This window comes from Sarcophilus harrisii, chromosome 2 (assembly GCF_902635505.1).
Source record: "Sarcophilus harrisii chromosome 2, mSarHar1.11, whole genome shotgun sequence".
In the NCBI taxonomy this organism is placed as follows: Eukaryota; Metazoa; Chordata; class Mammalia; order Dasyuromorphia; family Dasyuridae; genus Sarcophilus; species Sarcophilus harrisii.
Genome location: NC_045427.1, coordinates 330,127,556 through 330,144,861, shown reverse-complemented (window position 1 = coordinate 330,144,861; position 17,306 = coordinate 330,127,556). Strand labels below are relative to the sequence as shown.

The 17,306-nt window shown below is 32.1% G+C and overlaps 1 protein-coding gene across 3 annotated transcripts in view; it reads left to right on the top strand.

The window, feature by feature from the left end:
- The window catches only part of TXNDC16 (thioredoxin domain containing 16), a 123,768-nt gene that overhangs the window by 61,212 nt on the left and 45,250 nt on the right, over positions 1 to 17,306 (top strand). For all 3 annotated transcript variants that reach the window (XM_031952834.1, XM_031952835.1, XM_031952833.1), the window contains exon 12: positions 4,978 to 5,110. In XM_031952834.1, coding sequence (XP_031808694.1) covers positions 4,978 to 5,110 — 133 coding nt within the window. The remainder of the gene's footprint in view (positions 1 to 4,977; positions 5,111 to 17,306) is intronic.

The window sequence follows — 17,306 nt, the reverse complement described above, 5'->3', positions numbered from 1 at the left end:
CTATTCTATCTCATAGACTTTTTTTTGGGAAAGCTTCATCTAGTCCCATTAATATCCCACTCTTTGTTCTAATCTTGTAGGATGAAGTAGTCTTTTTCTTTTTGGTCTTTGATCTCAGGCCCTCCCATTTCTAGGGGGTTCCTCTTGTTTCTCAATTCCTTTTTTAAAAAATTTCACTCTGTAAATGCTTAACTCTGTGCATTTACTTCATTTGCGAACACCCTTGTACCACTCTCATTTACTATTGCCAGTCTCTCCTAATTCCCAGGTCCTCAGAGAAATCTCTGATTACTGTTTTTTGCAGTGCTTAAACCAATTTTACCAAGCTTACCTCCATCTGGGGTCTTCAGAGATCTCTGGCTATTGTTTTATAAAAACAATAGTTTAAATACACGGCAGCATGCAAGAGAACAGTCATGTGCAAGCTCAAGGTTTTTTATTCACATGTTCACATCCTGCCCCTGACCTCCTGCAGACTCCCAAGTGAATTGATGGAGGTTTATCGTAAGTTTATTATAAGTATCATAAGTAAGTGATGCTGTTCTAGTGGCAGTGCAGGGAGTTGAGGTGGGAATCCCCTTCTGGTCGGCACAGATTCAAAGTGAAAGAATTCATGAGCCTGAAATATTAGTGGCAAAAAAGGAAGTTTATTGGCACTGAGAAGAGGGTCTATTCACAGTGGACAGGAGTCCTGACAGGCAGCTATGGCAAGGAGCAAAGCATACTCCTTAGGACTGCTGTAAAAATAGGAGTTTAAAATCATCCTTTATAGAAATCTGAGGCTTAGGTTTCAAGTTAAAAAAAAAAGCCAATTCCCCCAGGCCTAGATACTTGGAGTTTCAAGCCACTCAGTATCAGACCCAGATCTCTCAATTGAATGAAAATCACTTTGAAGGCTTGAAAGGATTTGGAATTTCCTGAAAAGGGTTGATATCCCCAAAAAGATCAATTTGGGGGGCAGGGGGACGAGATTTGCCTCAGTAAAGCCCAGTTGAATGATGCCACTTAACTTGTCTGGAGAGATAGATATCCTTTCCCAGGAGGTTCTGAGACTCCGAATTTCCCTTCTTTATAGATCAAAGGGGACACAGTTTTACTCTTCTCCTTCCCCTCCATCAGTAGCCAACTTTTAAGCTTTTTTTTTTTTTTAAACATTAGTATTATTAGATATATAGTTGTAGCAGAATACATGATAGTTATGAAAAATTTCTATCTTCTGTATTCATTAAATTTACACTAAGATTTTCTGACATTTTTCTAGTTCTTTCTTCCTCTTATCTTTCTGAGTTTCTTAGATAACCCTTAGGCTTTATTCACTGCTCAGTTTCTTTCTTTCTTTCTTTTTTTTTTTAATAAAATGGATTAATTTGTTGTTCTTAAAAATTTTGCACAAAATTTTTATTAATAAGTAGCAAATATTATATCAGAACCTAGGTCATTATACTTCTAATTCAATAACATTCCTTATTTAAGTTTTATTTTATTTTTTCAGTGAAAAAAGTTTTCTTCTTCCTGTCCTCTTCCTCCTCCCAACCTTCTTTCCCACTTTAGGAAAGAAAACCTGTGTAACAAATGTTCATAGTGTGACAAAACGAATTCTTGAATTGACCATGGTCAAAAAATATTTTTTCAGTCTGTATTCTTTTTATCAGAAGAGGTGGGCAGTGTGTCTTTCAAAACTATTTTACTTGACTGTTATTGTTGTATAAATTTTTCTCCTGATTCTGCTTACTTCACTTGCTCATTTACATTTTCTCAGGTTTCTTTGAAATTGTTTCTTTCATCATTTCTTAGAACATAATAATATCCTATCATATTCATATACAATAATTTGTTTAGCCATTCTTAAATTGATGTACACCCTCAGAATTTTCACTTCTTTGCTATATGTTCATACATATGGCCTCCTTTCTTTGATCTTCTTTGATCTGCTAGGTTAAAGTGCTCAAATTTTAGCCAAAACCTTAAAATTTTATTATTATATAAAAAACAGTCCAGAAATAAATTTGTTTTTTTCAGAAACTACTAAAAACAAATCAGCTACTTCACATCATACTTTTTATGAGTAATAAAAAAACAAACAAACCCTGTTTTATTTTTTATTTTTTAAATATTTGTTTCTTGGCTAGGGTAAACAACAATTTCTAGTCTTGTTTCCAAATTCTTTCTGGCAATATCATTTATCCCTATTTGAAATACCAAAATTGGATAGCAGTTGTTGGATTGAAAATCTCTGGGAATACAGCAAAGCCTGATAAATAGCTAACCTAGTACCCCCACAGCAGAGAGTCACCATTGCTTGTAATTAGTTTTTTCCTCTGATTCTTATTTGATGATAACTTTTTTTGTAAAATCACATAATTAAACTTTTGGAAGGTCTATATATTATTGTAGATACTTGGGGTATAAATACAAAGGCAAGATGATCTCTACCCTCAAGAACAATACATTTCACTAGAGACTACAACATGTTCACAGATAATGATACCCCAATAGATATTTCTATATGGGACAGTTTAGATGATCAGTACTTTTTACCTCATTTCCTTTTAGGGGAGTGGGTGGAATTGATTCACTATGACCATGCCTTGTTCTTCCCTTTGGGACTCCAACATGATTTCTTGAAGTCACTATTCACCTTTCTTGACTGGGAATAGAGAAAAACCATAGTCCTCTGGTTCAAATCTGTAATATTCTTCTCTAAAATGTAATCTTTTCTGGGAGCAAGTTTCTTGGGGGGCTTCTGGAGGCAGCCTTCATTTCAGTTCAGTGTAATCACCCCAAATGAAGTCAGGAGTTAAAGTCCAAATCCTTTATTGTCTCTTTTCCTGGGGCTCGGTTAGCTTTCTTATAGGCCTATCTCTTTCCTTGGTTTTGAGGGCTTAAGCTTCCTTCTGTGGCTTGTGAATCTCCTCGACTGAATTCTGGCTGAGGCTCAGAGCTTCTAGTGGGCTTCTGTTCTTTGGCCCTGAGAGCTCCTCCTTATATATGCTCTCTTAAAGGTGTGAATCTTGTGGAATTATAGTAAGTATTAAGTACATGTAAATTAGAGAATCATTATCTCATTAGTTCCACTTATTTAGCACCTTGTAAGAATACTAATACAAACTAATTTTTGCTTAGAGAAAATGAGGTTAGTTTATGAAGATTTTAATCTAGTACAAGAAGTTCTAGTTCCTCTATTACTTTCTTTATTTGCAAAACAAGAAACTTTTAAATAAAATTCACTTAATGTACTGAGCCCCCTGGTTATCATTTGATTGTCAAACCAAAAAAGTAGTTTCCTAGGCAGTTGAATCTGGTGTAATCAATCATTTGTAGATTTTTCCCTCCCTCAAACACCTTTTATAGCAAAAATGCCAACATGCTTTTTATTGTGTGGCAGGTGAAAAATGAAATGACTGAGGAAACAAAAGTTCGAGTTGTTGAGCATTTTGATTTATTAAGCAGTGCCAAATGCCTTACAAATTAGGACCAGCTAAGGGCTGGACCCTAAATACAGGGTAAGACAGACTTTTAAAATTAATTAAAAACAAATAATCAAATAAGGACAATTAAGATGAAACAATACAATATTAGATAATCTGATTTCTAATTAGAGGAAAAATTAGGGACTTTCCAATTGGGAGGGGGAGAGTACAATTCCCTGAAATCAGAAAAGGAGCTGTCCCACACTCCATAGACACTGTTTAGTATCTCTAAACATTCAAAAGAAACACAGAAACAATTACTGATTAGTCAGTATGGAGTCATTATTCAGATAAGGCATGAGTTGCTTGAAATTTATTACTGTGCGAAAGACTGATATATTTGGATCTTACTGAATTTCTGGTTAGTATAATCTAGATCTTTAATTAAGGGTCTCCAATTAGCAGGTAGAGGAAATCCAGTTGACCAACCATGAAGGGCTGGTTTCAAACAATGTCATAAAGTTTTCTCCCACTTCCCATAATAAGGTTTTTTTCACAAAATAGATTTGGACTAGACCTGTAATTGAATAGAAAGGAACTTGAACTAGCTGCAGAATTGAGTCACAAGATGGATTCTGTATGTTTCATTCAATTTCCACAATTAACCACTTAATCCTTTTAGTTCCCTCGATTGCAGAAAAACAGAAGGGAGAAACAGAGTGAGTTCACTGTTTTGGATTAAGCATCATTCAGTTACTTTCTGTGTGATTCTTTCAATACGCTTAGTAATGAGTCAAGAAAGGGAAAATACTTAAGCTGTTACAAGGCTTAGAGTTTGTAACATCCTGTATTTTGGTACTGCTCTTCCTAAATGTCACTTGAAAAGTAAATACAAGGGACTTTTTTTTTTTTTAAGGTGGAGGTAGCAAGTGCTCATGAGGAATAGGTATAAATTGGAAATATTTGGGGCTAGATAGGAAGCTGAGTCTTCCTGACTTTAGGCCTGTTACTCTTGTCTACTGTATCACCATACTACTTGTTTATACAAGTGTAATATTCACTGTTACATTACTAGGGTCTTCATTTATTTTCATATTTTTTCCTTGGAACAAGGATTTTTTTTTCACCTCATAATAATCAAAATTATCAATTCGCTTCCTTACCCACCTTAATCCTTTTTCAATCTTTTTGAATCTTCCTGACTGTCTTGTCAACTGATTTGATAGAGGTCATTTATATATCCATAAAAAGTAGTGATTAATGGAATTATGCCAATCTGGAGATTTGTATTTATTAGAGTATCAGATTTTTGTCCTTGAGCACTTCTATTAAACTTTTTAATCAGTAGCTTAAATGTTTTTTTTTAATATTGTTTGTGAAACTGGGATTCTATTTGAATTTTCTCATCATTTTTTTAAAATTAGAGTTTATAGATAGTAAAAATATTGTGCTAAATGGGGAAAATGTATCATTTTTTTCTTTGCTACATGCTTAGAGATCACATAACCATTTGGTATGTGTTTAATTAAAGAAACTCTTAATTATATGAACGTTTTAATATTTTCAGGGAATACCAATTGACTACTTGGTTTTACATGATGCTAATTCAATAATATCCCTTGTGGAAAATAATACACCTGTCCAAAATAATGAGGCAGCTAAAGAATATGAAGAAGATGAAATGGAGACTCTAAATCTAGGTAATGCTTGTTGTGATTTTTTTCTATCATATTAAAATTTGCTTTGAATCCTATCTGTTAATTTTCCATAATAAAATATATTTATTTTTAACTATTCATTTACTTATAGGAATATCCTTTGAAAAATAAGACTTTTAAAGTTAATAGTTATGAAATTTTTTTCACTGTAATATTGATCATTGACCACTAGACTTAGAATATATATTGATTGTCTTGTCCATAGATTTTCAAAAAATTTAATTGAGTATCAGTTCTTTTTGATTTCTGGCCTTTTCCATGGTTTAGAAACTTCTATGTATTTATAGGAAAATGTTTCCACTAGAAGGTTCTAATATTTAATTTTAATCTTTTAAATAATACTGTCTTATGTATATCATATGTTACTTTAAGGTTTACAAAGAGTTTTATATATATTATCTTAGTTGATCCTCACTATAGCCCTTTGAAATAGATACTATTATTATTTCTGTTTTATTGAAAAGGAAACTAAAGCCTATAAAGTTAGAGATTCACACAGCTAGGAAATGTCTGATGTGGAATTTTAACTCAGGTTTCCCTGACTTCTAAGACATCAAAGTCATACCTTAATACTTCACTGTGGCAAGTTCTTTTTTTCTTTTTCTATTTTTTAAATTTTATTTTATTTTCAGCTTTGTGTTTTCTCTTTCTCCCTTATTTGTCCCCTCCTCCCATAAACCGAGAAAGCAAGAAAAATAAAAAAGCCCATTATAAACATATAAACTATAAACATAAGCAAAACACATTTCTGCATTGGGCATGACTAAAAAAAAGTCTTAGTTCTCTGAATTCATTGCCTTATTTCGTGGTCAGTAGCTTATTTTATCATGAATACTCTGAAATAATGATTGGTTATTACATAGGAATTTTTAAGCCTTTCCAGATTGTTTGTCTTTATAATACTGCTCTTACTTACTATAGAAAAGTGTTCATTTTATTCACATCAGTTTATATAAAATTTTTCAGAGTTCTTTGAAACCAAACCCTTCATCATTTCTTATAGCACAACAGTATTCCATCTTACACATAATACTATACTGTTCAGCTATTTCCCAAATAACCCCCATAATTTCAAATTTTTTGCCATCACAAAAAGAGCTGCCATAAATATTTTTGTACATATGACTGTTACCTCTTTCTTTGATTTCTTTGTGGTATAGTAGTAGTATCTCTGAGTAAAAGTATATGTAGAATTTAGGTACTTTTTGGTCGTATCTCCAAATTGCTTTCCAGAATAGCTAGACCAATCGCAGTTCCACCTATGATACATGTCTGCTCACTTATTAAATTCTATCCAGGCAAATTCCATACTTTTACTTTTTTTTTTTTAACCATAAGCTTTCTTATGTTTGTCATTTTCCTTTTTTTTTTTTTTTTTTTTTTGGTCAATTTTGTTAATGTGATAGAAGATAAGAACCTCAAATATAATCTTTTTTTTTTTAGAGATTTAGAACATTTTAAAAATGACTGTTGAGAGCATGTATTTCTTCCTCTGAAAACTGCCTGTTCATATGCTTTGATAATTTATCAAGTGTGAAATAGCTTTTGCTTTAAATATGGATTGCTTCCCTATTATTGGAAATTAGATCTTTATCAGAAAAATTTGCTGTAAAGCTTTCTTACCCTTACACCCATCATGTTTTGCTTTTCTTCTAATTTACCTGCATTGATTTTCCTTCTGGAAAAACTTTTTTAAAATTTCATGTTATCAAAATTGTCCATTTGTCTTCTATAATCCTATCTCTTATTTGGTCATGAACTCTTGCCCTACCTATAGACTTAATTTCTTACTTGATCCTCTACTTTGCTTATGATGTCACATACTTTATATCTAAGCCACATATCCATTTAAAGCTTGTTTTGCTTATGGTATAAGATGATTTGCAGAGTATAAGCTTTGACATGTTCTACCAGGCTCCTCTCTCACAAATATTTATTTTATTCACTTTCACTAAAAATACTTAGGCAGAATCCAGCCATGCAGCCAGTTTTAGATCCATATAATTGAATTAACATATATTCTACTACTCTCCATCTTTTATACAAAAATTTCAGCTGAAAAGATTAAAGCTATCAATAATCATGTGGAAAAATGCTCTAAATTATTATTGATTAAAGAAATTCAAGTTATAACAAATCTGAAGTACTATCTCATATCTGTTGGAATCCTTACAAAGTGTTAAGTCATTAGAATTGATAGAGATAAATTATCTAATTTAGCATGGTTCAGTATAATTGATCTGATCCTACAAAGAAAAAATATGGGCCAGAACTTAAAACAAGGTACTAAGTGGAATTGATGGAAGCAATGCTTGTGTGCTTGGGTTTGCACCTTTAAGAGTTTACACATTAGAGGTCACAAGTACGGGAGATACAAACTTTGTATTGGCCAATTGTTTTGTTAGGTCATTCATACATTTCTGTGATGATGTCATTTATTCCACTTTTTTTGCATCCTTTTTTAATCTGCTCATACCTCCCATAGCCTTTCTATTGCCTTTTGGGTATTGTTTGGCTTCTACAGTCTCTTAATGTGTAGGTGCAATATCACCAAAAAAATCTTGGTGATGAATAGATGATTTGTTTGAGACATTTGAGGCTATTCAAAAGTGAATAGACAATTCAGAGGCAAATTAAGAGTATTCTAACTTTGTAACTTTGTGAATTCACACCTCCCATAATCCCACTCTCATTTGAGTTTACACCTCTAAAAAAGAGCATAAAAAGAGCTGAGTTAGTAAAGTGAGTTCAGTTCAGAAGATTGACAAGCTAGAGATTGCAGTCAGACAGAACAAAGGAGTTGGAGGAGTAGAACCAAGATTCTGAGGGAGCTGGAGGTGACAAAGGACAAGCTGCAAGAGTTCTTGGAACCAAGCAGAGAGATGGGCCTCAAAGAAAATTAACCAGGCTATTTTGGAAGAGACAATAAAAGACTGTATTTAAATCCCTGGCTGTGTTTGAGGTGAGTATTACTAAGACCTGAAACTAAGGCTGACTCCAGAGAACCTCCCCAAGAAACCTGCTCCCACAGAGAACCATCATATTATAGAAAAGAAGAGAACACTATAGATTCTGAAGTGACAGCTTACAAAGAGATGGAAGGAAACAATTTTCCAGCTTGAGATAGCTTGGAAGAACTTCAGGAAAGGTCAGGTTCACTTGAGTGAAAAGGGATCTCAGCCCTAGTGCTGTGTCTGGGAAAACCCTAGCCACAGCATAGATTGGCAACTGAGATATCTTGGTATTATCTTGACAGAACAGTAGCACAGTCCCAGCTGAGAAGGCAAATTATCAGCATTGGAAACCCAGCAACAACAGGCATGATTAGGTCAGGCTACTCAAGTGCTGTCAGCAAGTCATTAAACAACAGAGACCCCACTGTTCAAAGCCAAAGTGCAAAGCCTTAGAAAGAAGCTTGGGATAGTACCTCTTGTGCCCCAGGATCAGAGTTCAAAAGTCACAAAATAGGAAAGAAAAAAAGAAATGAGCAAAGAAACAAAAAAAGAACCTTGACAAAAGAAAGTTATTGTAGTGACAAAAAAGATCAAAACACCAACTTAGAAGAGGATAAAATGTCTGCAAGTGAAATCACAAAGAAGGATATGCATTGATCTTGGAGGAGCTCAAAAAGGATTTTTTTAAGTCAAGTAAGAAGAAAGAAAAATTGGGAAAAGAAATGACAGCTGTGTAAGAGAGAGCCAATGACTTAGAAAAGGAAGGACAAAAATTGACTGATGAAAACAATTCCTTAAAAAATTTGGCCAACTGCAAAAAAAAAAAAAAAAAAAAAGAAAAAAAGAAATCCACTGAAGTAAGAAACATCTTTAAAAGTAGAAAAAGTAGAATTAGCCAAATGGCAAAACTAACTGAAGAAAATCATATATTAAAATTAGAATTATGTAAATAGAAGCTAATGCTTCTCTGAAATAAGAAGAGTTAGTCAAACAAAAGAATCAAAAAATGGAAGAAAATATAAACTACCTCAATGGAAAAAGAACCAACTTGGAAAATAGATCTTAGAGAGACTTTTTATGATTTCCACCCCCCCCCCAAAAAAAAAGAGTTTGAACAGCATCTTTCAAGAAACCATCAAAGAAAACAGGTCTGATATTCTAGAACCAGAAGGCAAAATACTCATTGAAAGAACCCATCAGCCCCTCTCTTGAAAGTGATCCCCTAAGGAACACTCCAAGAAAAATTGAAGCTAAATTACAGAATTGTCAGGTCAAGGAAAAAATACTGCAAGCTGCTAGAAAGAAACAAGTGTTGAGGAACCACAATCAGGATTAACCAGAATCTAGCAGCTTCTTACATTAAAGCATCATGGGGCCTGGAATATGACATTCAAGAGGGCAAAGGAGCTTGATTTACAACCAGGAATTAACTATGCATCAAGACAACATAATCTTTCATGGGAAATAGGTGTATATTCAATGACATAGGACACTTTGAATCATTTCTCATGAAAAGACCAGAATTAAACAGAATATTCAATTTTCAAATATAAGACTCAGGAGAAGCATAATAACGTAAATAGAAAAGAAAACAACATGTTATCCCTATTTAGGAAGATGATATGTGTAACTCTTAAGAACTGTATTTTTATTAGGGCAGTTAGATGGGGTTTGTGTAGACAGATGGTGTGACTTTGGTGTGATGATATTTAAAAAAAAAAACAAAGAATGTAAAAAAGATTGTGTTGGGAGAAGAGGAAAAGAGAGGTAAAAAGTTGTAAATTGGATCACATGAAGAGGCACAAAAGACCAATTATTGTAAAGGGAAAATTTTTCTTGCATTGTTTGAAGTTTACTTTCATCAGGTTTGGCTCAAAGAGGGAATAACACACTCAAGTATAGAATTTTATTTTATCCTATAGGGAAGTAGGAGAAAGGGAGAAAAGAAAAGGGAGGGGCAATACAGAAGGAAGAGCAAAAGCAGTATAGGGGAAAAGTGTAAGAGAAGGGAAGAGGGGTAATAGAAGGGAAAGCAGGTTAAGAAAATCAAAACACTCATGAGGAGGTACTGGGTTAAAAGAGAAAAAGATAAAAACAAAGAAGAAAATAGGATAGAGGGAAATTATAGCTGGTAATAATAACTGCAAATGTAAATGGGATAAGCTCTCCCATAAAATGGAAGGAGATAGCAGAGTAGATTAAAAACTAGAATCATGAAATATATTGTTTACAAGAAACGTTTGAAGCAGGGAGCTGCACACAGAATAAAGGTAAAAGGCTGGAACAGAAGTAAAAAAAGGCAAGAGTAGTGATCTTGATTTCAGAGAAAGCAAAAGAAAAAAATAAATCTAATTAAAAGAAATAAGGAAGGAAATCTGCATCTTGCTAAAAGGTACCATTGACAATGAAGTAACATCAATACTAAGCTATATGTATATAGACACTACAATACATATATACAAAATTACATAATTACAAAAACACACAAGCTGAACATACATGCACAATACTAAACACATGTGACACAGCATCCAAATTCTTAGAGAACAAGTTAACTCAGTTTACAGGAAGAAATAGAATGCAAAACTATACAATTGGGAAACTCAACCTTCCTTCTCAGAATTAGATAAAACTACCCACAAAAATATACAAGAAAAAAAATTAAGGGGTAAATAGAATTTTAGAAAATTTAGATATGATAGATCTCTGGAAAAAAATTGAATGGGTAGAGAAAGACATATACATTTGTTTTATTGGTATGTGGCACCAACACAAAAAATTACTCTTTTAGGTATACAAATCTCACAACGAAGTGCAAAAAGGCAGAAAAACTTTAAATGCATCCTTTTCAGATAATGATACAATAAAAATTATATGCAAGAAAGGGTCATGAAAAAACAAACTAAAAACTAATTGGAAATTAAACAGTCTAACCCTAAAGAAGAGTGGGTCAAATAATAAATCCAAGAAACAATAATTTTATTCAAAAGAATGACAATAGTGAGATGACATATCAAAACTTAGAGAATGCAGCCAAAGCAATTCTTAGGGGAATTTTTTTTAAAATCTCTAAAAGCTTACATCACTAAAATAGTGAAAGAATGTATCAGTGAATTGGACACACAACTTAAAAAACTAGAAAAAGAACAAATTAAAAATCTGTAATTATATACCAAATTAGAAATTCTGAAAATCAAAGTAGAGTAATAAAATTGAAAGTAAGAAAACTATTGAACTAATAAATAAACATAAGAGTTGGTTTTATGAAAAAAACTATCAAAATAGATAAATGTTTGGTTAATTTAATTAGAAAAAGGAAAGAAAACCAGATTACAGTATCAGAAATGAAAAGGCAGAACTCAACATTGAAGAAGAAATTAAAGCAATAATTAGGAGCCATTTTGCCCAAGTATATACCAACAAGTCTGATAATCTAATTGAAATAGTTGAATGTTTATCAAAATGTAAATTGTCAGATTAACAGAAGAGGAAATAAAATACTTAAGTAGCCCCCATTTTAGAAAAATAAGTTGAAAAAGCCATCAATGAACTCCCTAAGAAAAAATCTCCAGGGACAGAATTCTACTAAACGTTTAAAGAAAAATCAATTCCAATACTATATATAAACTCTTTGGAAAGATAGGCAAAGAAAGAGTCCTATCAAATTCCTTTTATGACACAAATATGGTGCTGATACTAAATCAGGAAGAGCCAAAATAGAGAAAGGAAATTTTAGACCAATTCCTAATGAATACTGATGCAATAATTCTTAAATAAAATATTAGCAAAGAGATTATAGTAATTTATCACCAGCATAATACATTATGACCAAGTGGGATTTATACCAGCAATGCAGGACTGGTTCATTATCTGTAATACTATCAACATAATTGAACAAATCAATTTAAAAAAAACATAATCAATTAAAAACTTCCAAATTTAGTACCCATTCCTATTAAAAACTCTAGGAATGAGTGGAGTTTTTTTTTTTTTAAATGATAAACAGCATCTATTTAAAACATCAACAAGCATTATATGTGATGGGGGAAGGTGGAAGCTTTCCCAGTAAGATCAGGGGTAAGACAAGGTTGTTCTTTATGACCACTATTATTCAGTATTTTACTAGAAATGTTAATAAAGGAAGAAGATGTTAATAAATGTTAATAATAATAAATAATAATAATGTTAATAATAAATGTTACTAAAGGAAGAAAAAATTGAAGGAATTAAGAGGAGGCAAAATTGCTTGAAGCAATGAACACCTTTTGCAAAGTTTCAGGATAAAAACTAAGTCCACATAAATCATTGGCACTTTTATATGTTACCAACAAAGTCCAGCAACAAGATAAATTCCACTTAAAATAACCAGATAATATAAAATATTTGGGAGTCTATCTGGCAAGACAAACCTAGAGAAGGGATTAATTTGTGGCCAAAGAAAAACTAGCAAACATTATGAAATGTAAAATAAATAATGTTGATTACATTGACTTAAAAAAATTTTATTGCACAAACAAAACTACTGTAGCCAAGATTTGAAGGGAAGCAGAAAGCTGGGAAACAATTTTATAGCCATTGTTTCTGATGGTCTCATTTCTAAAATATATAGAACCTTGAATCACATTTTCAAGAATAAAATTCATCCCTCACTTGATAAATGTTTAAAAGACATGGGCAGTTTTCAAATGAAAAAATTAAAAGCCATTTATAAACAGGAAAAATGCTCTAAATCATTATTGATTAGAGAAATGCAAATTAAAACTACTCTGAGATACCACCTCATGCCCATCAGATCGGCTAAGACTATGGGAAAAGGTAATGATAAATGTTGGAGGGGATGCATTGTTGCTGGAGTTGTGAACTGATCCAGACATTCTGAAGAGCAATTTGGAACTATGATCAATGGAATATAAAACTGCATATCCTTTTATGTAACAGTGCCACTACTGTGTCTATATCCCAAAGAAGGGAAAAGATCCCACATGTGCAAAAATGTTTATATTAGCTCTTTTTGTGGTGGTAAAGAGATGGAAAATGAGTGAATGTCTATCAGTTGGTAAATGGCTAAATAATTTATGGCATATGAATGTAATAGAAATGATTCTAAAAGAAATGATGAATAGACTGATTTCAGAAAAGTCTGGAAAGAACTATATGAAGTGATGCTGAATGAAGTGAGCAGAACTTTGAGACATTGTACGTGATCAATGTTTCTGATAAAGGTCTCATTTCTAAAATATATAAAGAACTGTTTCAAATTTGTAAGAATACAAGTCATTCCTCAATTGATAAATGGTTTAAGGATATGAACAGACAGTTTTCTGATGACAAAATTAAAGTCATGTATAAATATATAAAAAAATGCTCTAAATCACTATTGATGAAAGAAATACAAATTAAAACAGACTCTGAGGTACCTCTCAGATTGGCTAAGATGACAGGAAAAGAAAATAATATATGTTGAAGGGGGTGTGGGAAAACGAGGACACTATTGTCCTGTTGGTGGAGTTGTGAACTGATCCAACTATTCTGGAGAGCAATTTGAAAATATGCCCAAAGGACTATAAAACTGTTTATACCTTTTCATCCAACAATGCCACTATTGGGTTTGTATCCCAAAGAGATCATAAAAAAGGGAAAAGGACCCATTTGTGAAAAAATGTAGCTACTCTGTTTGTGTTGGCAAGGAACTTGAATTTGAAAGGATGCCCATCATTTGGGAAATGGCTTAATAAGTTTTGGTAAATGAATATAATGGAAACTATTGTTCTATAAGAAATGATGAAGGCTGATTTCAGAAAAACCTGATAACACTTGTATGAACTGATGCTGAGTGAAATGAGCAGGAGAATACAGCAACTATGGCTGATCTACTTTGATAGATTTTTTTTTCACCAATAAAATGAACTAAGACAGTTCTAAAAGACTCATTATGGTAAATGCTGACCACATTTAGAGAATGTCTGGATTGAAATCTGAATGCACATTGAAACATACTGTTCACTTTTGTTGTTTTTTCCCTTAATGGTTTTTACTTTTTGTTTTGATTCTTTCACAACATGACTAATGTGGAAAATGTTTCATATGATTGTATATGTATAACCTATGATTTTATCTTCTTGGTGAGGGGTTACTTGAGGGAGGAGGGAAAATTGAAATCAAAATCTTATCTGAGTAAATGTCAAAAACTAATAAATAATTAAAAAATAAAGGGGAGGGGAAAATCATGAGAGGGCCTGGCAATACTTGAACGTCTTATTCAAATTGGTTCAAAGAAGGAAATAACTAAATAAACTGCAATTCAACCATATTATATGTTTTATGTGTACATGTACATATTTATGTTTTATTATATATGGAAATATACCCGCACAACACAGATATACATACATATATATAATACATATGTGTGTAAACATATACAGGTGTGTATATATACATGCATGCACACAAAACACACATGGACATCTAGATGACATTGTGGATATAAAGCTAGGTTTGGAATCAGGAAGACCTGAGTTTAAGTTCATTTTCAAACACTTTCTAGTTCTATGATTGTTTGCCTCAGTTTCCTTATCTATAAAATGAGCTGAAATAGAAAATGATAAACTACTTTGGTATCTTTGTCAAGAATAATATCAAATTGGATCTGAAAGGATTGAAAATAACTAAATAACAAAATAAATATTTTGTATGTGATTTGTGTATAGATGTACATATATAATATATATGCATATAATATATATAACATAAGCATATTCATATATCACACATATTCAATTTGGTATCAAAAAAAGTAGGAGGGATGGGGAGAAGAGAAAGAGGGAAGTTTATAAAAGGAATCACATATAAAGGAGATAGAAACAAAAAAGACTTTAGGGATGGGGCAGGATAAAAAGAGAAATTGACAAACAGAAGAAAATAGATTGGAAGAAATACAGTTTGTCATCACAACTGTGAATGTGATTAGAATCAATTCATCAATAAAAAAAGAAGTAGAAAGCAGAATGGATTACAAACCAAAATCTAAGATATTTACAAGAAACATATTTGAAATAGACATTAACAGTTAAAGTAAAAAGTTAAAGCAAAATCAATTATGTCTCAGCTGAAATAAAAAAGGCAGGAGTAGTGATTGTGATCTCAGATGAAGCAAAAGCAAAAATAGACCTAACTAAAAGTGAGAATCATGGAATCTATATCTTGCCAAAAGGTACTGTAAATAATGAAGTAATATCAATGCTAAACATATATGCACCAAATGGCATTGCATCTAAATTCTTAAAAGGAAACTTTAAATTTGTTATTGGAGGAAATAGTAAAACTGTACTTCAATGTTGTCCTTTTTGAGCTAGGTAAATCTGTTTATAAAATAAACAAGAAAGTGGTTAAGGAGATAAATGGAATCCTAAGGGGGAAATGATTTTGTTGTTCATTCATTTCAGTTGTGCTTGACTATTAGTGAACTTAATTGGAATTTTCTTGGCAAAGAACTGGAATGATCTGCCATTTCCTTCTTCAACTCATTTTATATATGAGGAAACTTAGGCAAAGAGGATTACAGGACTTGCCCCACGTGAAGCAACTTGTAAATGTCAGATTGGATGTAAACTCAGGTCTTCCTGATTTTAGGTCCATATTGGAAATAATACATGTGTCTCTCTAAATATTATTATAAAAGGTTACAAAGAGTCTAATTAGAGATGAGTCCTAGAAGTGGTTCTGTTATGTCTTGATCGTAAGAGAACAATGGAAAGAAAGGAAGAGTAATGCACTGGGAAGAGAAAGGGAGTATGTGCAAAATAACCTCATAGAGAGTGTGCAAATAACCCAATGAGGAATAGGGTAGGAGGAAGCTCTTGGCTCTTGAGTCTCATACTCATCCCAAATGGTCAGAATGCAATTGAGACGGCAAAATAAAATTCATTCAATAGAGAAAAGATAAAATGGAGAATTAGGGACAAGATTGAAGAAGAGAGTCCTAAGCAAAACAAATTAAAGATCTATAAAGATATTTCTAGTTCTTTTGATTTAGCAAATAATGGGAATCTGAGAGGGTGCTCAGAAATTGGGGAATAATCTCCAAAATGTTATGCAAATACGTGGTATTAAAATGAATGATTTCAGAGAAACTTGGGAAAACTTATATTATTCATGCATTGAAGTAAACTGTCATTTTATATAATAGCAACAATATGGTAAAGACAAACAACTTTAAACAAATTAGACAACTTTATCAGCATAATGACTCATTTCAGCTCTAGCTTACTAATGGTGAAATATTACCCAATTCCTGGTAGAGCAATATATTCGATGCATAATAAGACTTCTTTGGTTGGGCATAGCTAATGTTTTCTTTGCCTATGCATATGTATAATGGGATTTTTTTTTCCTTTTGTTCTCAGTTGGGAGCAGAGTGAGATTACAGTGGGAATTGCATGGGAATGGGAGAAATTGATGTGTGCTAATTGAAAAATGTAATTTAAAAAAATATGCTAATTTGAAGAAAATTGAATGGAAATAGAAAGGAATATATATTTACTCAGCTGAATAATGCACTTTAACAAAAATTGACTACATATCAGAGCATTAAAAACTACAACCAAATTTAGAAAAGCAGAAATATTAAATGCATATATTAATTAGAAACTAAATAATCGAATCCTTGTTAGTTATTTTAACTTGTCTTTAGTTGATTCTCTAGGATCCTATAAGTATACTATCATATCTGCAGAGAATGATATTTTTATTTCTTCATTACCTATTCTAATTCCTTTAATTTCTTTTTGTTCTCTTATTGTTATTGTCATATTTCATACAATATTGAAAAATATTGGTGATAATGGACATCCTTACTTCACCCCTGAACCTGTCAGGAAGACTTCTAGCTTATGTTTAAAAAACTATGTACAAAAATACAACATCTATCCCATTGAAAACACCAAAAGCATAGGAAGCTATGTTGTTTTCCTCAAAATATTAATTGGTGTTTTCAATGGAATAGATGTATTTTTTCAAAAACTTTTTCAGCATCTATCAAAGCAGTCATGGTTTTATTATTGATGTGGTTGCTTATTTTGATAGTTTTTTAAATTAGTGAAACAAGGCCTGCATTCCTAGTATAAATCCCACCTGGTCATAGTATATGATCTTTGTAATACATTGCTGTAATCTCTTTTGCTAATATTTTATTTAAATGTTTTACATCAATGTTCATTTGGAAA